Source organism: Falco peregrinus, chromosome 2, assembly GCF_023634155.1.
Source record: "Falco peregrinus isolate bFalPer1 chromosome 2, bFalPer1.pri, whole genome shotgun sequence".
Taxonomy (NCBI): domain Eukaryota; kingdom Metazoa; phylum Chordata; class Aves; order Falconiformes; family Falconidae; genus Falco; species Falco peregrinus.
Window position 1 is genome coordinate 36,257,198 of NC_073722.1, and position 20,086 is coordinate 36,277,283.

The 20,086-nt window shown below is 39.1% G+C and overlaps 1 protein-coding gene across 1 annotated transcript in view; it reads right to left on the reverse strand.

Moving 5' to 3' along the window:
• The window catches only part of GALNTL6 (polypeptide N-acetylgalactosaminyltransferase like 6), a 484,972-nt gene that overhangs the window by 42,823 nt on the left and 422,063 nt on the right, over positions 1-20,086 (reverse strand). The window contains exon 7 of the mRNA XM_055798003.1: positions 1,383-1,500. Coding sequence (XP_055653978.1) covers positions 1,383-1,500 — 118 coding nt within the window. The remainder of the gene's footprint in view (positions 1-1,382; positions 1,501-20,086) is intronic.

Consider the following 20,086-nt stretch of genomic DNA (forward strand, 5'->3'; position numbering starts at 1 on the left):
AGACCGCTGTGTCAGCTACTAGCAGCTACCTACATTTCCTTCTGAAACAATCTAAACGGACAGAAGGTAAATCAATATATTCTCAGTACACTGTCTAGCTGTTTGCTTTCCCCTGCCTTCCTGTTTTATTTTGCTGCGGTATAAAAATGATTGGGAGAAACAAGAGAGTTGCACAGTTAACACTAAACCATTTTGCTGTTCTTGATAACTCCTGTAAAGACAGCCTGGCAGTCCAGTGTCAGGTCATTCTGTATGTTTCATTCAACAGAACAGCCTCAGCTCTGTTTTAATCGCTGTTGAAACTCAGATTCAGCAAGATGTATGATATTAGTCATGGCTGACATATTAAATTTATTTACTGAGCTTTACACTGCCAGAGTTTGGAAGTAGGTTGGAAAGATCCTGAAGCTAAACGTAAATTCTAATTTCAGTTCCAAGCTTTATCCAAATACACTTGACTCGATTCACCTATGTGATGAAATTCTACCAAGACATTTGCATAAAGGCTATGAGGTCAAGTTCTTACGTCTTGGGGTATACTGGAACACAATAAACTCAGTTTTCAAAATTAGAAATGTTAGTCCTCACCAAACTAATGCAAATACCTATTTTACATGTGGAAAGTAACAAGACTTTCAACTCAACACGTAAAAGCCATGTAACTGATTTGAATACATATGTCCACATAGAAGATAGAAGGATATACCAGGGCTGGCTGTACATAACCTGAGCACTTGAAAACTCCCCACATATTTTGTCATTACAATAATTGAAATGCAATTAAAAAAAATCATCTGAGTTTGAAAAGCTGGCCTGTAGATAACAGGTCATAGCAGCCGAGGTCATTAGTGATTCACTGCTACCGAAAGGGCTCCCTCTTCCTAAGACTTTCTCTTTCCATGTCCACCCATTTCCCTGAGCTGACTCCAGGGAAGCCTGCTCCCAGAGGTGATTAAATTTCTTGATATGGGCAGAAAATGATGCAATTTTCTTTTCTTCTGGATTAGTTCTCTGTTGGCTTATTGAGCTGAGCTCAATAACTTGCTCAACACTTGAGTATGAAGTCAATGCAGTGTCAGAGAGAAGGTAAGAGGAGAAGATAATAAAAGGAACAAGGTACGAAGTCATTCTTTGATGATGGTAAGCTACCACATTTTTCAGAGGGAACTGTACTCTCTGTTATTTTTGTATGGCTTCTGGAGCACATGTTTATGGCATAATTCTCTGTGAAACTAGTGGGAATTCCTAAAGAAAAAAGTAGTATTGTAGTAAATTAATTTTAGTTAAAGGACAAAAGTCAGTATGAATGAAAGCATCATGACTACATGAGTCTTACACCAAACAAGTAAGGAAGTATCATATAAGGTGACTTGATGACTTACCTTAAAGGAGATTTCATATTGCTCTCCTCCCCATATTTCTAATCCTGGATCATAGCCTCCTAGCTCCCAAAACCATCTCCGGTTAACGGCAAACAGACCTCCAGCCATTACAGGAGACCTACAGGTTGAATAAAACAATACAAACATTAATGAAGATGTTTGGACTCTGCGTGCGTTTGTGTGAATGCTGCGTGAATTGCAAAGCTATGAAAGGTGTAGGCAAAGGATACTGTAAACAAACATTTACCTTTATTCACCCCGAAATGGACTCCAGATGAGAAACAGGCGATGTGATAGACATGTAGATAGATACAGAGCATGGTAGACAGTCATGCACAAACTCCTTTAAAAAAAAATCCAACAAATTCTGCTCATTACTAAATAAAACCATATAACAGAAAAAGAAAGGGACTCTGGAAACGTGCTGAAGTATTTAATGTCATCTCAGCACTTGATGTGAAGTAACTCATATTTGAAACTTAGCAAAAGTTTTCAATTCATGTCAGTCTCATAGGTGCTGGCTAGAGAAAGACAGAAAGGTGACCGTGGCTATCTACAGAGCAGCTGTTGGGAGTTAAACATCTGCTTTTCTACAGCATCATTTAAAACTCCTAAACTTTGTCCCATAGTGGTAATTTAACTCATACGCAAATAATTTGCTGTGTTTCCCTTGTTTCCCTTTATTCCATGAATAAACACATGGAATTTATTTGAATTAACTCAGCCTTTTCCACAGATAATATAGAAAACAAATGGGATACTTACAGTTAGTGTTAGAGAATATTCATGAGGGGTATATTTTAAATTTATAAGTAGGAATTTTGTACTGGAAACTAAGTGTGGGTTTTTTTTTTTCTTCCCCCCCCCCCCCCCCCCCCCCCCCCAGACTGGTTCCAATGCAGTAAATACATTGACAGCTCTCAGGATTTAAATGTTGCTCATTGATTCCTTGCAGCTGTGGTGGAAGGGGGATACAAATGGATCTGCACTGACCGGGAAGGAGACAACAGGCTGAAGGAAGTCCAACCCAACTGTGCAGTTCAATCAGTGCAGGTCAACACTCGCCTTATGAGTTTTAGAGCGAGAGGCTAGAAGGAACAGATTACTGTTGATGGCTGGTCAGCAAGAGAAAAGACATAATGTAAGAGACCTGGATGGCTTCCAGGCAGTGCTTGCTTACCGGAGAATAGACATGAAATTGCATCCTATGCCATGTGCTTTGTAACACTGCAGGCCCTGAGGGAAAATTATCCTGTCTAGGGGCGTTTCTGTTCTGAATTCCTGTTGGTGATTTGTTTGGGACTATGGAAGCAGATGGTACCATCCCTGAAGAACTGACTGGAAAATAAAAACTTCCTCCTCTGCCACTGATTTAGGATTTGACAGTGAACTCAGGACTGGTAGGTATCACAGGAATCCATACATAGGTTAAAAGTTTATTAAAGAGGACATCAAGCTAATGGAACAACATTCTGCTATATTTTCACTGCCTTAACCCTTTTTATATTGCTATCTTTTATCCAAGCCAGTGGAGAAAGACAAAATAACAAGCAGACTGCTGAGTGGCCTCTGCCACCATTAGGATGCCAGTGACTCGCCACACGCCTGAATGCTAGAAAGGGGCTCTCTCATCTGCATTCACAGTAATGAAAAACAGTACCATTACCTTACCTTTCATTTCCATAAGTTAGTTTTTAAAATATATATGTATTTTAGTTTATATCTTCTCTTACGTTAAGCTACCCTTTTTCACGACTAGGGAGCTCTGTCTTTAACCGCCTAATTCTATTTTCCTTTAGAGATTATATTTTTAAAAGCACATAGAAACTTCGTGAAACAAAGCTGCAATATTCTGACGAGGCTGTGCACTGTAACATAGACTGAATGCTAATACTTTCTTACTTTTATTGACATTTCATATCTCAAATATTGACTGTTCTTTCCACATATGAATATATTCAATACAGATTTTATTAGAAACCTTCCCCTGGGGATTCTGCCTACTAAAATACCTACCGAAGTAAATCTAATTACAACATGCCCTTTGTGACTTCAGATTCTAAATAATCAAAACACAATGTCCTTTTATAAAGATGGACTTGCATGGAGAATGCTTATAACTAAATCATTACTGGCAGAAGAAACATAGTCCCAGAAATCACTGGGTAAATGCAGGATTTCTCTATTTCTCTCAGGAACAATAACTTTCATGAGCATTTCTCTTGACACAGTGAATGGCCTCAGAAAAAGGCTGTCCCTGCAGGTGAACCGGATGAAAGATGAAAAAATCAGATACTTCAAATTGCAAAATAATTGGCAAATACTTACGAATGATACTTTATAACTAATCTCTAGATTTTCCAGTGATCATACTGAGTAAAGAAACCCCTTGTTATTTAGATGCGAAAGTTCTGAACATTTATTACAATTAGTGAAACTACCAAATAACTGGAACAGCAGCAGACTCATAGCTTTTGCACTTACTTAAAAATGAAGAAGAAAAAAAATTGCAACTAATGTTGCTCCATTCGTTCTTATTCCACAACGTGTTCTGACATTTGTTTTGCAGGAAGAGCAATGGAAAGGACAAACAGGGCAGCTTTTTGGTTTTCATCAGATTGGGATGAGCAATAAGCTGTGTGAACCTGACCACTTGGCACAGGATATGTATTCCACTCCATGCCACAAGCAGCTGCTGCTGAACAGGCCTTAAATTGTCTCCAAAATACGAAGACAAGAGTTCAGTCCTACAATCATGACTGATATGAAAAGTCCTTTTGTAGTCAATAGGATCACTCACATGGATAAAAACTGCAGCGAGCCCAAAGGAGAAGAATTAATCTCTTGTGTAATGGCTTCTGTATAGAAATGTCCAGTACAAAGCTGTGTCTGTACAAGTGATTTTTCATGAAATGTCTTACTCAGACATTCACAACCAGACTTAACCTACTGTAGCATAACATTATGTGACTAATTACAGTGGAAGCTGTAAAATACTTATAGTCACAAACTGAAAAGGACAAAGACTCCCAAAACTTCAGAAAAGGTGCAAAGCTAAGGCTGCTAAATTTAAAAATAGTTATAAAACCTCCCATGTGAGAAGTACTGCACAGACTCACTGACTATACCTAAAAGAACAATATTGCAAATAAAAGACAGCTGATCCAAAATTGGCCCAACAGGTCACAGATCGCTGTGCCGAGACAGAGAATGAGTTTGATATAGTGAGTGTGCAAGAAAACCTCCAACAAATCATGTTTTGCAAAAAAAGATAGACTGAGGAAAAGGCAGGAAAATGCTTACTGTGAAAAGATAACTCACACAAATTAAAAAAGGGCACAAAAGAAACATAGCAATAGCTTAAACTGTAGCCAGTGAAGAATTTTGTAACTTCTTGTAATTTACATGCAGAGGAAGCAAAGAGATAATCTCATCCATGAATTTTCAAGGTAAGAGAAAGAATGACATGGACTTAAAAGGAGCATGAAGTTACTTGCCTTAGAAACAAATGTGGTATATTGCAAACAAATGAATGGCATAGCAGGGTTTGGAATCATTATTTTACAAGAGTGATGCATACAGTGGAACTAAAGGATTTGTGAAAAGGAAAGAGGCTTTGACAGCGCGTAGAAAGACACTTAGGAAATGAAAATGGGAAAGCACTTGTGCTAGATGACATGTCCAGTAGGTACGCTGATGTGGAGACTGGAAGATGTCCAATGTATGACACTTCTATTTACTGTCATACCATGTCAGTATGTGAACAAAGGTTTATGTCACCTGTTATTCAACATAAAGCAAATATTGCAGTGTGCACAAACCATTGTTGAACTGGGGTGCTTTGGAAAGGACTGATAGGAATTACCTGCCTCAAACAGCTGAAATTTGGTCATCATAATCGTATCTAGTGAATGGCATATTGCACTGTGCATGTCTTTGTATAATCCACACTGATTAAAAGCTCTGTGCTGAACTACTGAACGGAAACGGATGAATGTGGGAAAGAGGTGTTCATCTCATGCAGGATATGTTAGACAAACTGACCTTCAGTGCCAAACCAACTGACATGCAGAACAGAAAGTGGGGTAAATGTCAGCCCACATCAGGAGTCAGTGCTGGCTCCTGTTGACCTTGAGGAGCCAGGGATGTGAAAGAGGAGGAGGAAGGGGGCCACGCTGCTGCTGGCACAGTGAGAGTCCCAGAAATGACTAGTGACCTACTGAGCACAGCCTTGAGCTGGGCTTGAGCAATTTTTATACTGAATTTCAATGTCTTGTTAATGAAGGAGAGTGCCCCTCCACCCTAGTGATGCCACACAAAGGCACCTCAGAAAAGTGAGTAAATGCAGATACCTGTTCCAGTGGTTACTGCTCCTGGTGCTCTCTGCAGTGATTCCTGCTACTGCACCAAAGCTTTCTTAAGTAAATGGTAGAAGCTAACTCTAATCCTAGATAATAAAAGGGTCTAATAAAACTAAAAATTAAAATCTATGTACGTGTAATGTAAGAGAGATTCAGTCACTCACATGAAGTGAATGCAGAAATAGAGGAAACCGAAAATAACATGAGGTGATCAAATGGCAGGAAGAGATACATATTAATAAAATAAATCAAGAAAATATGAACCTAAAGGTTACTCCAGTTAAAGATGAACTGAAGGACAGATTCTATGCTGTGCATAGAAAAAGATGTTGGTGTAGCTGGAACGAATATGGAACACACTAAATTTTTCAAGAAGTAAAAAGCAGAATCGTTTATATACTAAACTCTTTAAACAAATTATTTTAAAGTATTTTTAAAATGTACTGACTTTTTTACATTTAATATTTCTATAAGGCTCCATCTTTTATCCAATCTAACAATATGAGAAATTTGCATGTTTATAAAATCATCAAAATTTAAAAAGTAAAACCTGTATCTGTGACATTAGCCTAGGGGATTTACTCTTTCTTTTTTTCCTCAACAAGTGTCCAGTTATCCGAACACCTTTTACCTTTGATGAATTTGTGCCCATCTGTACCAAATGATCACATAGGTTTTGCAAACCACTGCATTCCTGATATCCACATCATTATCTCCTTAGAGTCTAGAAACAGTATCTTAAATAGCAGATAAACTGTGTAAGGAAAAGGTATGTCTTAGAGTTGGTTTGCTCCCCATGAAAACTGCTTCCACCCAGTTCATTCACTGTACATTCAAAGCTGTCACCACACTACACTGTAAATCGCCAGCTGATTTTTTAACTCTGTTGATGTATGTGATGCTGAACTGCTGGCTGTGTATGATAAGGTACCCCAGCAATTTCCACAAAGCAAACTGAAGCTACTCTCTTGCAAATGCAAATTTGTAGAGCTGTGTCCCACTGTGTAGGCTCCTTCTATGTATCCAGCTGGTTTCAGTAATCTGTGTTCTCTTATTAAACTGTTGCATAATTTTATTGTCACTCTTAAGCAGTTGGGATATTCTTATGTTAATTTTCCTTTGCTATGTCTTTCTAATGAGTCGTTTGCAAACTTCTTCATATGTTCATAGATTTAATATAGATGCACAATGTCTCCATCTTACCTACAATAAATACCTGCATATATGCATGCATGTTTCATACATTTCTACTCACTGGCATCCAGTCAGCTGTTTTACAAGTGACAATTAAATTGCGAGATACCTGTCCTTTAAGAGGCACAGCACTAAAATTTCACCCATGTTTATTTCAGTGCTAAATGTCCTCCTGTTTTTTTTTTTTAAATGATCTGTAAAATACTCAATCTAAAAGAGCACTCACAAAATGACTTAGCATTCCAATGATAAATATCTTGTTTTTTAAGCAGGTCCATTGAAATTCTCTGTAATGTTAACAACAAAATAATTCCCTTTTCCAGAGCAGAGTTGCATTATGTTTTAACTTCTAGCAACATCTTTCCTGGACAACTCAAACCTGTGAAATGCTAGTGTGGCAGAAAAGCAGATATGTACCCAACAGTACCCACCGGTGAGAGTAGCTGCTTGTGACAGGTTATGACAAAGCCACACAAGCTTTTTCTGAATGCTGCTTCCTAGCGCAGAAGGCACTATTATGCAGGATGGAGATCCAAGCTAATTTACTTTGATCAGTACTTTTGTAGCTTGCATCTCCACATAATGAACAGTCTCTCTATTAAAATTGCAATGAGGCCTCATTTTGATGCCAAATGTGACAAAGTTTTCATGACCAGCAGAAATCAAAAAGTTCTGATAAAAATTTGCATTTTGTTGTAGTGACTGTTGTTGGAGATTATCACCCATTTGTTTCACTACACAAATCCTGTATAAGGGGCATTATACATGTTTCTCACTCACTTGAAGCTGAAAAGTATAAATTTTTGGCATTTAAGCAAATATTCTTACAGGTATGTAAAAAAAAAAAAAACAACAAACCCAAACCATCAAGCTTAGTTTTTATGTAACCTATCAGTTCACAATATCATTGTCCTGAAATACATAGCAGATAAGTTGTATTGCTTCAAATTAACTCCGAAGTCCCTATATAATTAAATTTCATTTTTAAACTAGACCTTTGTTTGAGATATATTAAGATAAAATCCCATTCTTCTCACATAGACAGCCAGAAAGTGAGCTGCAGAGAGTCAGCTATAAAGAAAGCTCTAAAAGTGTTTCAGGTTCAGTTTATAGAAGTTTGCACTGTGATTTCATCACATGACTTCTTTGCATATTTTCCATATTTTTCTTAGCACATTGCTAAACTACATTGAAAAAAACGTATCGTAAAAGAGTGATCATCCCTTATGTTGGCAATGATGCTGAGGCCCATTTAACCTTCCCTCTCATTTTCAGAAAATTAATGAAGCTGTAGAAAAGGTGAGTCAGTTGGGTAGAGATGGAAGACTCTAAAGAGGAGGTTTCCCCTTCTCATTATTACCTTTCATAATCACCTCTCATAATCCAAGGGAAATCTATTTGAATTATTGCTAAAAGAGATCTACAGGACTCAAACTAAGCAGGTGGGTTGGCAGAAATGAGCATCCTGCAGCAAAAAGTAAATGAAAGCTTCTGGAAATTTCCTACAGGCAAAGGTGTTCAGAAGGATAAAAATGAGGAACAAAAGAACAGCTGGAATACTATGCTGCAAGTCATACTAAAGAGACAAGTCCAACATACGAGCAGTATTGCAACACTGAGGCTTGAGTGCTGTAAAAGCAAGAATGGAGATCTGAGAGCAGCACTTCAGCTAAGCCACGTCTATGTCATGAGGGGGGATGTATCTTGGACATGTGGAGCTCAACTGCAGCAAAACCCCCTTCAGCCTATTAGTAGGAAGTGAGTAAGAACTGCCAGGGAAAACAGAAATGAACTCCAAGCAAAATTTGAAACAACTCTTTCAATTTAGTACATTTTCATATTGATTGCTATCATTTGTATTCAGGGTCGTCCCTTGAAAATATAATCTTTAAAACAGAAATAAAGACCGATTGGGGGCAAAATATTATCAACTGTCCCTAAAACAGGAGCTTACTTTAGCCCTCTGGCATTTAAGGTAACCCAAGGTCAAAATTCAAACAGGTAAGTAGTGTTTTGCACAATATAAGAATTTCAGAATTGTAGGAAGTCACCCTGTTTCTCGCTCTTGTGAAAAGACAATTATTTTAATTATGAAGGCACAATGAACTTCCTACTACGATCTTTTGCCTCTGGGTCATTACAAAACCTGAAGCTGGAATTTTAAGTCAAGGCCAATCCTTTAATCTGAGTGTACACCCTACTTTTAAACAGGAAAAATCTGTCCAAGCTAACACAGAAATCCACGTCTATGAAAAGTAACACTTAGGTAAACTGACATCATCTCACCTGAGATTAAACTTCTATTTTCAAATAAGGAACAAGGTCAGCAGCATATCTTTAGATTATCCGTCCTGGTTGCACTCCATCACCACCTCTCCAACATGAGGGAGTAACAACAGTTCATTAAACCCCATCACTACCTTCAAGGATGTTCTTTCAGAATATATGGGGGCAGTAGCTGCACAGAATTACTAATGAATTTCAACATTATCTTCTCCTCTTTAGATGCAAAGGTATAAACCCCAGAACTATCTTCCTTTCCCAGTGCTTACTTTTGCTTTATTGATTTACTTAAGCCGAATATAGCATCATAAGAGAAGTTTAAACTCAAGGAGAAATTTTTGAACGTCACTGAAGATGAGAAATGATTCCTCTTAAAACGTAGCCACTGGGCAGAATATAGGTTCTTATTTCCAAAATAGTCCTTTAATTCAGACCTTGCCCTCCCAAGAGATATTCCTAGATAAACAATGATAACAAATCCAGCCGGTTAGCAGTCTGCGATTAAAAGTTACAGGTGATTATTATGAAGTTATCTGGATGACTATAACTCTACGACTCCAATTTCTGTGACTCTAAACCATTAGGTACTTATTCCATATTAAAGCAGATTTAAAGGCACCACAACCCAGGAAAACAGCTTTGCACACAACGTGTAAAAGTGACTTCACTGCTCACACCTTCCAGCACAACTTCACAGGCGGACCGAGCCAGCTGGGGCATGGAGGGCTCCGGCAGTGGGGCTCACGGCAGCATCTGCTCTGCAGGCAGCGCCGGCGGGGCCCTGTCCGTCAGGACTGCCTTGGCTCCTGTGCCATATGCACCCCATGGGGGCCAGTAAAACAGCTGCTTGGGTCTCTTTATGGATGCCAGGTGAGGAAAAGAGGTCATTTGAATAACTATACTACATGCTACTGTATAGCACCATATGCATGTTTGCAATGGTTTGGCATGTTGAAAAAAGAACAAGGCAGCTGAAGTACAATCACCACCATCAACTCCATGCAAAACAGAAGCCTTTTCTCAAGAAGATAGAGCCCTCACATTAGGCTAAGTGGATCAGACACACAGTTAATGATACGGCCTGTGATCTGCCATGAAGCTGAGCATATGGATGAATATTACTCCTTTGATCAGTTCTTCAGTAGCACTGTCAGCAACTGCCCCCACTCTACCCCTGTGCACACACACCGCTTCAAATGCAGGCAGCAAATAGGGACAAAAGGTAATTTCAATATTTCATTTGTGTCTGTCTTTGGGGGTTAATGTAGAAGCTTGAAACGATTACATGCTGACAGGGAGGGAGACTGGAGCCTGCGTAGCCGTGCCATCGCTACAAAAAGCAGGTCGTCCATTTGCCGGTGGTCAAAGATTTCAAGGACATTAAGTTTTAAGAAGGCAAAAAAAAAACAACCAAAAAAACCATGCCTGAAGAGGCAAATATGCAGTCAAAGGTATTCTGGGATCCTGGAAATGTGCTCCTAGGTGCACCAGTGCCATTTATTAAAGCTCTATAATTTGCTGTGTTACCTTATTATGGAGGGTAATGGGGAGGCAGACACTTCACTAAAACAAAATAAGATTTCTCCTTGTCTGTACCAGAGGACAACAATATTTTCCTGTAAAAACTGAAACAGTGAAAGCAGTTTTTCAGAAATGGAAGTGACAGAAAAACACTGGAAAGCACTTCACAATGAAGGATGAAGGAGCTGAAAACTGATGAGGTTGAGCACTTCATTGTCCCATGACAGCATCTGCTCTTAATTTGATGTTGTTTTAAAGATGGGCAGGCAGGGCTGTGGAAATGCAGGGAAATGAACCTTCCTGTTTTATCATCATAATAAATCACATTAAAAAAATATCTCCATTTGATAATAAAAATAAAATGAAAGTCTGGTCTAGGGATAGTTCTCCACATTTGCATAAACTCATTCTCTCTGCACTAAAAATGCATGGAAATGCGCCATAGCAATAACGAGCTAGAGAGAGAATATCTACATTTTGATCTATGGGAGATTAATATTTTTGAGGTTTTCAACAGCAAGGCTGTCAGGAATTGTAGAAGACACCCAATAGCTTCTTTTATTTCCTCAAAAGAGTTATATCTAGTGTTTTGCTTTCAGAATTTGGATGTGAACTGGTTGTTTTCAGAAACAGACAGTTTTCATCAACTATTAGCAAAATGTTCTGATGGAAGAGTTGCTGATTGCTGCTACGAATGCTCACTTCTGTCGGAAACTCTTTCAGCTATGTGAATATTTTGATATGCAGCTGTGAGGAAAATGGTCTATCCCAGTTGAAATATCACATCCTTCTTTTATTCTAAATATAAGTGTATATTTACATAAGTGTCACAAGTACACTTATTACACTATTTACTGATAAATGGTCACATCTAGAGGTGAAGCACTAGAAATCTGTATGGCTGAATACACCATTCTGCTTCCAACCAGTGTGCCTTGCAGACTTGCAGCTGGATCTTTAGGTGGTTTAAGTGCACGAAGAACACATTGCCAGTGAAATTATGCTGTTGTACATGAACTCTGGACCTGATCTTGAAAGCAAATAAGGGTAATGAATTTGCCAGAGAGTGCTGCTAATTTGTACAGACCATAGCAGAACCTATTCTGAACACAACATACTAATCTCAGAGTTGCAAACAAGAACCCCTACGTAGTATAACTGCCCCCACACAGAAGACTACCTCCATCCGTTGAGATGGCCAACCTCCTTGACCCTAGGAGATGCACACTAAAATTTTCATATCACTGGAAGGTACAAGCTATACTTCTGAGAACAGCAAGCAGAAGGGGACCTCTGGGAGTAATTCAAAAGCAGGATGATGGCAGTTTCCCAGAAGTAATCCTGCCTCATGTGGGATAGGGTTGGACTGGATACAAAGCTGGCTTTTGGGTGACTCACCGATAGAGACCGCAGTTGCCTTGCAGGCTTTCTCCCTCCTGGATCCAGAAGCTCACACAGTCCAGCTACGCTTGTGTCAGCATCGTCCCACTGCCTGCCATGTGACAGTGCAAGGATCAGGAGGGGTCACCCTAACCTATATGTACCTATAATGAAAATACTGCAAGAAAAAAATTAAGAACTGAAAACAGTAACATATAAGCACTGCAACTGCATTAACTCAAAACCCAAGACTCCTGTCTATACTCACTTCCAGGAAACACTATTCTTTTACATTTATCTAAACTAATAGCATACGGATAAAATACATGATATCATTATTTTAAGAAACACCTGAAGACTTGGAGAAATTTGGGGCAGTCATCCCTGAATCATGTCTAAAAGTTTGTTAGTGAAAGCCCTATCACTTCAGAATTAAATAAAAAAGCACACAAAAGGCATATCAAATCCTGAACTGGCAGAAAGGTAAGCTGGACAATAATAATGTTTACTCTTGCAACTGACCTATAAAGGCTTTATTGTTAAGAGTTGACAAAAACCCCCCAACCCAACCCCACAAAAAAAAACCCAACACAAAAACCACAACAGAAAACGGAATTCCTGAATAACAAATAATCAGAATAATCTTTGTCAGGAATGGCAGCTCCCAGCCCCAGCGAAACTGTCATTTCATCTGATCTCCTCCATTAATGTTACATTCACCACCATGAACAAATGGGCTCTATGTTATCCAGATGGTTACTGACAGATAACCTCGTTAGCAGATGATATTCATAGGAGGCAACTGGTAATACTGTTATCATTTTACAGACTACACAAAGAGTGCTCAGTGCTTCAGATCCAACAGGTTTCTTAGCTCCTCATGGAAATGCTTCAAATGCAGAATCAAAGAGGATTGTCAGTGGCTGCTTTAAGGCCCTAAGTCCACACCTGGAGGTGTTTCCACTTTTCCCCATCTTCTCAGCCTCGAATGCAGAGGCTGTCCTTGCAAGTGTGAACGTAATCTTGGTAAACTGTCAAGGTGCTGCTGTAACCCACACTGTGTCAGCGCATAGATGGGCTTCACACCTCAGATCATCTGTTTTCCCCACAGAGCCAAACTGCTTCATCTGCCCTTCTCACCGTGGGACATCACTTTAGCCCTGCAGGTGCTTACATCACCTCAGTTTGTGTTGCTCAGTAACCTACCCTGTTATTCAGTGGCAATGGCCACAGTCAGCACGGATTATGCTAACTGAATACAAACTGTATGCTTCTGAAGGACAGGAGTCCTCTGATAAGAGGACTGCTTGTGTCTACATTGTCACCATAACCTCCTTCCTTTCTGTTCTCTTGACCTGAGTCCCCTGACTGCCTGCTCTGACCCCATCCCAGCTCGTTCCCCAGCTTCCCCTGGGAAACTCCGCCAGCTCCCCTGAAAGGGGGGAACTCTCCCAGGACGCTTCTCTCTGTGGCTAGTGTAAGCTGGGAAGCATCAATCTCACCAGCAGCTTTTATTCCCTCCACTTAGAGCAGTCCTTCCTTTACTTTCATAAGAAAAAACATTCCCTGGCTACCAGCTAAACAGAAATGGGAATTATGATGCCCTAAATAGCAGGATAATAAATCTGAATACTTTGCCAGCGAATACATTTTCAAACCATCATCTCCAGCTAGCAGAAGAGAGGAGAGCCCATAGAAACTGTAGAGCAGAACAGTAATTAGGTCAGCCTGACATTTGTGGCCCTATGTTTGTGAAAGTATTTTCCTGAAAACTTCAGTTATATAACAACACATAACCAAACTTAATACACCCAGTAAATTGTTGGCTGTCATTACCAGTAATAAGAGAGAAGAGTTATAGTTGCAAAGCAGCTGCTGTAGCATTCAGCCATATTCTGCTGGCAAGAAAATAAAACTGAAGAAAGATTTAAAGGAAGAATGTTATGTATGAGCCTTCTCAGATATGCAATTAAATACAAATTGCAAAACACAAGTAAGTACATTATAAAACACAGAATTGCAGGTCAAAGATTGAAATTATTAGCATTGACAGAATCACTTTTACAGTTTTCCTTCTGAAGCTACACACAGGATGCTATTCTAAATAAATATAAAACGAAACAGAACACTGCAAATATTTTCCCCTCATAACTATATTTTAAAAGCAGAACCATACCTCCACTGCAATTACATAAGATGTTATTCCATTAACAACTAATAGTAGGAGCAAGCAGGAAAGCAAACAAGCCAAAGGGAAAAAATCTGCTTCCAAGACTTGCTAAAAGAACCCCATTCATAACTAAGTCTGATGAGGCTTAATGTCTCAATGGAGGCAGAAAAGCAATACAGTCACAACTAGGCTGTGTTTTGGGGTCAGGTGAAGCGGATTCCTGACAACATCTTTCAATCACTTGCAGATGCAACTGAGACCAAAACCTGCTCTAGCTGGAAGACACAATTTCTTGACAAAGAGTAATAGCAACAAAGAAAGACCGAGTACATTTTCTTCGAAGAAGAATGAGCTTCATAGAGGTCAGCACTTTGTCTTTGTTGCTTCCCTTTCCAGTGCAGGGACAGCAGCTTCAAGCAAATCTGACACGGCATGCTCTGCATGAGTGGTTTGCTTCCTCCATACATCACCCTGTCTGTACCAATACCCTTTAGGTACGTTCCCATTAATCCGGGAGTGGCTCGTACACCTGCATTTCCCAAGGAGAAAACTCAGCATATTCCAGCTCCCCACACAGAAGCAACACACAAAACAACCTTTTTCTCCCTGCACCACAGGAGAGGGATTCACCTCGGGACTTGATTTCACTTCCTGCAGGGATTTATTAAATCAGAGAGCAATGAAGCAAGAGATGCACCGTCTGTTTGGGGTTCAGTTTTTAAAGACAATTGCTGTGGGACGCAGACTCTCATTACCAACTGTACAGGTGCCACCTGAAGTAAAGACTAAGAAAAAAATCAAGAAACAGTTAAAAAAGACTTCCTGTTTTTCCTTTGGCAACTTGAGGAACTCTGAAAGTACACAGTAGATGCCAGCAAAAGATTCATGTATGCATTCCTGGTAGTTCTTTAAGATCAACACATTTTTTTTTGTGTGCTAATAATAAAGATGGGTGCCATGCAAAACTCCAAATGAATATCATCAGCCTCCACAAACTCCTATTGCCATGAGCAATGGTGTCCACATGATGAACACTCTGCAACTGAGCTAGTACTCCTACAATAGATCTTCACATCTCTGTGGAATAACGAAGTTCACTCCACTGTCAAGATATGTTCAAGCCATGTGTATATATATTTCATTATTCCGATAAAAGCCAACAGCCAAGTATTCAGCAGGAAATATGCATCATATTCTTGACAAATAGCGTAAGTAATAAAAAGCTCCCGTTTCAGAGAAAGGATTGTAATCAAGAAAATTTTTCTTCTTGCATGAAAGATTTTGAGTTTAGTTTTCCAGCTACAGAGTTTTATCAATGAAGCACAGCTAATGTGTAGTCTAGGTGGAGATTAATGTAAGATTTTTTAAATATATTTTCTAATAAGGAGTTCAGCATGCAATCTATTGCAGTAAGTAGCAAAACATAAAAATAATCCACTTTCAGGAAGTGCATGGCTTGTCTGCTGATATAAATAATCCTTTGAAACATCAATTCTTGCCAAAAGTGTGTTTGTTTAGAAATTGATACACGAGGAGGGCTTTCCTCAGTCACTGAACTGCTCTAGCTGGGCCTGTCTCCTACAGCCTCAGTGCAATCAGACATCCTGCGTTCATGACAATCTGGTTAGCTGTTGAAAACGTCTTATTTTAAGAAGTGTTATTTTGCATTATAAGAATTAAAATACTGACATATAATACCAAATAAAATGTGTTCAGAGCTACTATGCAGGAAGCTACATTTTAAAAAAATCCTGTGAAATACAATTTCACACCCCCCCCTAATGTTAACATTGAATATATTGTCTGAGTTTTTGAATGAATTACTTTTCAGTACTATGAATCTTCATCTTTAAAATGAAACTTTTTAAAGTTAAGCATTTCCTGTTATTGTAAGTCTTGCAAACTGACTTTATCACAAAAGGTTTGATTACTACATTATATTTCCCTCTTTGGAAGCAAACACATAAACGAAGTACTTCAGTGAATTAAGAATGCTCCTCCCTATGACTCAGTTACTAAATCACATCTCTTGATTAGGCTGAAGAGCTCAAGAAATCACTAAGCACTGTTCTTTGTCTATGGAAATGCAGTTTTCATAGCAAAATAAACCATTGTGCACAACTAAACCACCACCACTGAAATTTTAAATAGCACTCCTTAAAATATTACGGGCTGATGAACTGGATTGTGCCAGTATTCAAGACAATCTCACAGTTTAACATCAAACCATTCCCAGCTACTCTTTGACAGCAATTCCTTCTCAACCTGCCGTGCAGTCATCTGATGAAAATGAAAGGTGTACGCACGACTGGCAACACCAAAAGCCTTGGAAGGAAGGTTACATTTACTGCCTCCCTACTCTTCTATGTAGCTGAGCTCCTAATATGGCTTAACGCATCTAATGTCTTGCTGCTACCAAAGGGGGAGAAGTCACTGCCCACTCCTCTGATCCTCCCCACTGTAGCTTGCAGTGTCTGGTCCCTCCCCATGGAACAGCTTTGTTTTGCTCAAGCTGCTTAATTCACCCAAATGCATGAAAACGAGACCTTTTTTCCCCCCAAGCGTGGGGGTTTTATTGCCATTGCAGTGAGTTTATATGGCTCCTGGAGGTGGATACCGTAAAGCACAGGAGGCAACGCTAAGCCAGCAGCGTGACAGACTGTCCCACAGCAGGAGCAGCCTCTCCCCAGCCTGGTGGCAGGGAGCTGGTCATGTTCTCCCTGCACCTCATGGCACCACGTCCTCTGTCAAAGGAGAAAACTTTCTATATTTCTATGTTTCTCAAAAGAGAAAAGTTCTATGACAGGGTCAGTTCCTGGCAAGCCCGTATTAATAATGTAATTATTTTTAGATAACTTAAGTGGATTATTTAGTATTTTTTTCTACTTTTTAATCCATGCTCAAAGACAGCCTTATTCACTTCTTTCTGATTAGGTACACAGAATAAGTCTTCTATCGCATCTACCATTATAATTTTCTTTTCCCTTCTTCCCTCATCCAGAGCCACTCAATAAATTGCCTCTTGCCTGTCCCAAAATTTCATAGCAAGTATACATAACCTTGTATACCACAGAAACCCTCCTCCTTCTCACTCTCTAGATGAGACTTAAAAATGACTGGGGAAACCCCTGCATCTGCTATACCTGACAGAGCATTCCTGGGAACATTATGAATTTTAGGTTGCAGTACACCCACCCTTTCCAGTCATGCTGTATCCAGCAGTATCATGTGTACCTGCAATGATTCCCCAAATCTGCAGGCTTCTTGGGTGCTTGAAATCAGAACAGCAGAATCAGTTCAGTTTTGGAAGAACCAGGGGAAGCCACAGCCAGTACAACCTCCGCCTCAAGCAACTTTTCACTGGCTCACCTCTTCTGCTTGTTACTGTTATGTCTGTTGACCCTACCTTCAGGGCAGGAAAGTGTGTCTGCAAGGTGCGCTGAGACTGATGACATCCAGTATTTCCCTTGGAGAACACCAGCTGGAGTGTCCCTGGAGCCAGCTCTGATATCACTTCTGCAGGTAACTAATAAGGACAGATGGCTAATTTGGCTTTAAGTCTGTCCTCCAGGACGTTCTACTCAGTAATCAAGCTTACTTCTGATAAAGATAAAACATAACAATTCTAGCAATACATTCAGTTTTATACCAGCATTTCTGATTCTTCTCATCTATTTTCTATAACTTGGACATTTGCATTTGGAAATCTCAAATTCAAAATATTTTCCTTGATGAAAATCAGCTTCTTTATAGGCTTATAAAATACTTGTGCACACTTTTCTCCAAGTAACTTTGTAATTCAAAATTATTCCATTAATAATATTTTGAAATTGATCTTCATGGATCAAAAGTTCCCTGCTCTGAGCTGTATTTGTTGTGACCAGTCAGCTGAGTCACCTGGTATGTTATTACCATCTCTCCTTGCTTCAGTGTAAATATACAGCTGCCCATTTGCTTTCCAATAAGGCTTGTACACAGAAAGCTGAAACATAATTTCCATGCACTTTTGAGATAAAAAAGCCATGTATGCATCAACTGAAGACAAACTGAAAGGGGTTGTAGACAATGTTAAATGTCGGTGGAATTTATTTTTGTCCTATTTCCTTAAATTTATACATGACAGTTAAAAGTCCAAAATTTTTTTAGGAAATGCTTGATTTTGATTTTTATTTTTTTAATTTTTGCTAAAAAGCTTATTAACTTGCTAATTTAAGTTACTTAAATTATAAAGAAGGTTAACAGCTGGAGGAAATGTGGGAAGAAGGCCTGAGATGTGGTAGGAAAATGTTGCCTCAACAGTCCTCTGTGGACACTTCCATTTGACTTCAGCACCGTTGTGTACCGAGTTTAGTATGACACAGTTTATAAACAATTGAATGGTTGACAAATTCTTGACAAATTCAAAATGCAGATAGCTGCACAAAGCATATGCACTACCACCGACATCCAGCAATAAGAAGTCCTGTATTCCAGTGGGAAAGTATTATGTTTTTCCTCAAGACCCTAGATGTAATAGTGGTTCAAAATATCAAAATGACCCAAATCCAGAATGTCTTAACTCTTCTGTCAAGACAGGGAGGAGGTATCTGCAATAATTACACTGAATTTTGCTCTGTTCCTAGCTTTGCCACATGCACCTCTGGTAAGTCACTTGTTCTGTGCTTTATATATTGAAGTCAATATTAGTATCTTTCTACTTCAGTGGGATGCTTTGATAACACAAAAGCTTGTGATACAAACAAAAGCCTATAAGAAGGATCTTTAAAAGCTCCCAGCAAATGGTCAAAGAAACAAGAAGTAATTCCTTTCATCAAGTGTTCACGGAATTAAAAAAATAGTTTTCTCATTTAATTTCTTAAAACTTTGTTCCAAGCCCAAGAAGTGTGTCCAATGTCTTTCAGAGATTTCCAAGGGTTCATTTTAGCCAACGGCCATCTGACACAAATATCTGTCTTCCAAAGGAAAAAACAAAGTGGGTTCACTTGGCAATGAGCAAGGGACCAGCAGCAAAGCCTATTTCTCTCATATACATCAGTCACAGCAATGACAGAGGTTATGTTCTGCATACCTGATAGCACATTTTGCCATAGATCAGAGATGCATGATGATTGCCAAGAAGAACAATGCTTTTTAAGCTGAACCAGCCTATTCATTTTGAAAGGAAACCAACTGGGAACACTCTGACTTACCATGAGACAAACATTAAAGCACCTAGATACCTAATCAAAAGCTTACCAAGCTCCCAATGCTGAAATGTCATTCCTTTTTTTAGCAAAACACAGCTCCAGCAATAAAAGCCATAGATCAAACACTAGCTAAATGTTCTCATTAATATCTTTGTGAGAACTAAATTAATTTCAGCTTCCAAAAAAGGTGAGACATGGAAAAAGAACAACCAAAGCATTCAACGCAAGGAGAAAGGGACTGTCTTTCCATTTCTTTTAACAGATAGACGTAGGACAGATCACTTTTCAGCATTAGTTTAGGTCTGTTTTTACATATCCTGAGAGGTTTTACCTTTTGCCCTGTTTTATACAACAGAAGTTTTGATATTAACTTGACTGAACTCAGGATATCTTTTCCACAGTTTCCCAGCCCTGCCTTGCAGGTGCCTGTGCACTATAGTTGGTATTTAATTTGCTATTCAAATACTCACAAAACCGTTGTTTAACTAATTATGCTCCAGAGACACTCTCTGACTTAGCAGCAGCAATGCTGAATAATTCTGAAGGAAGAAATATCAAACATGCAGAAAGGCAAGCTGTCATGAAAATTTCCAGGGCTCTGTTTTAGCT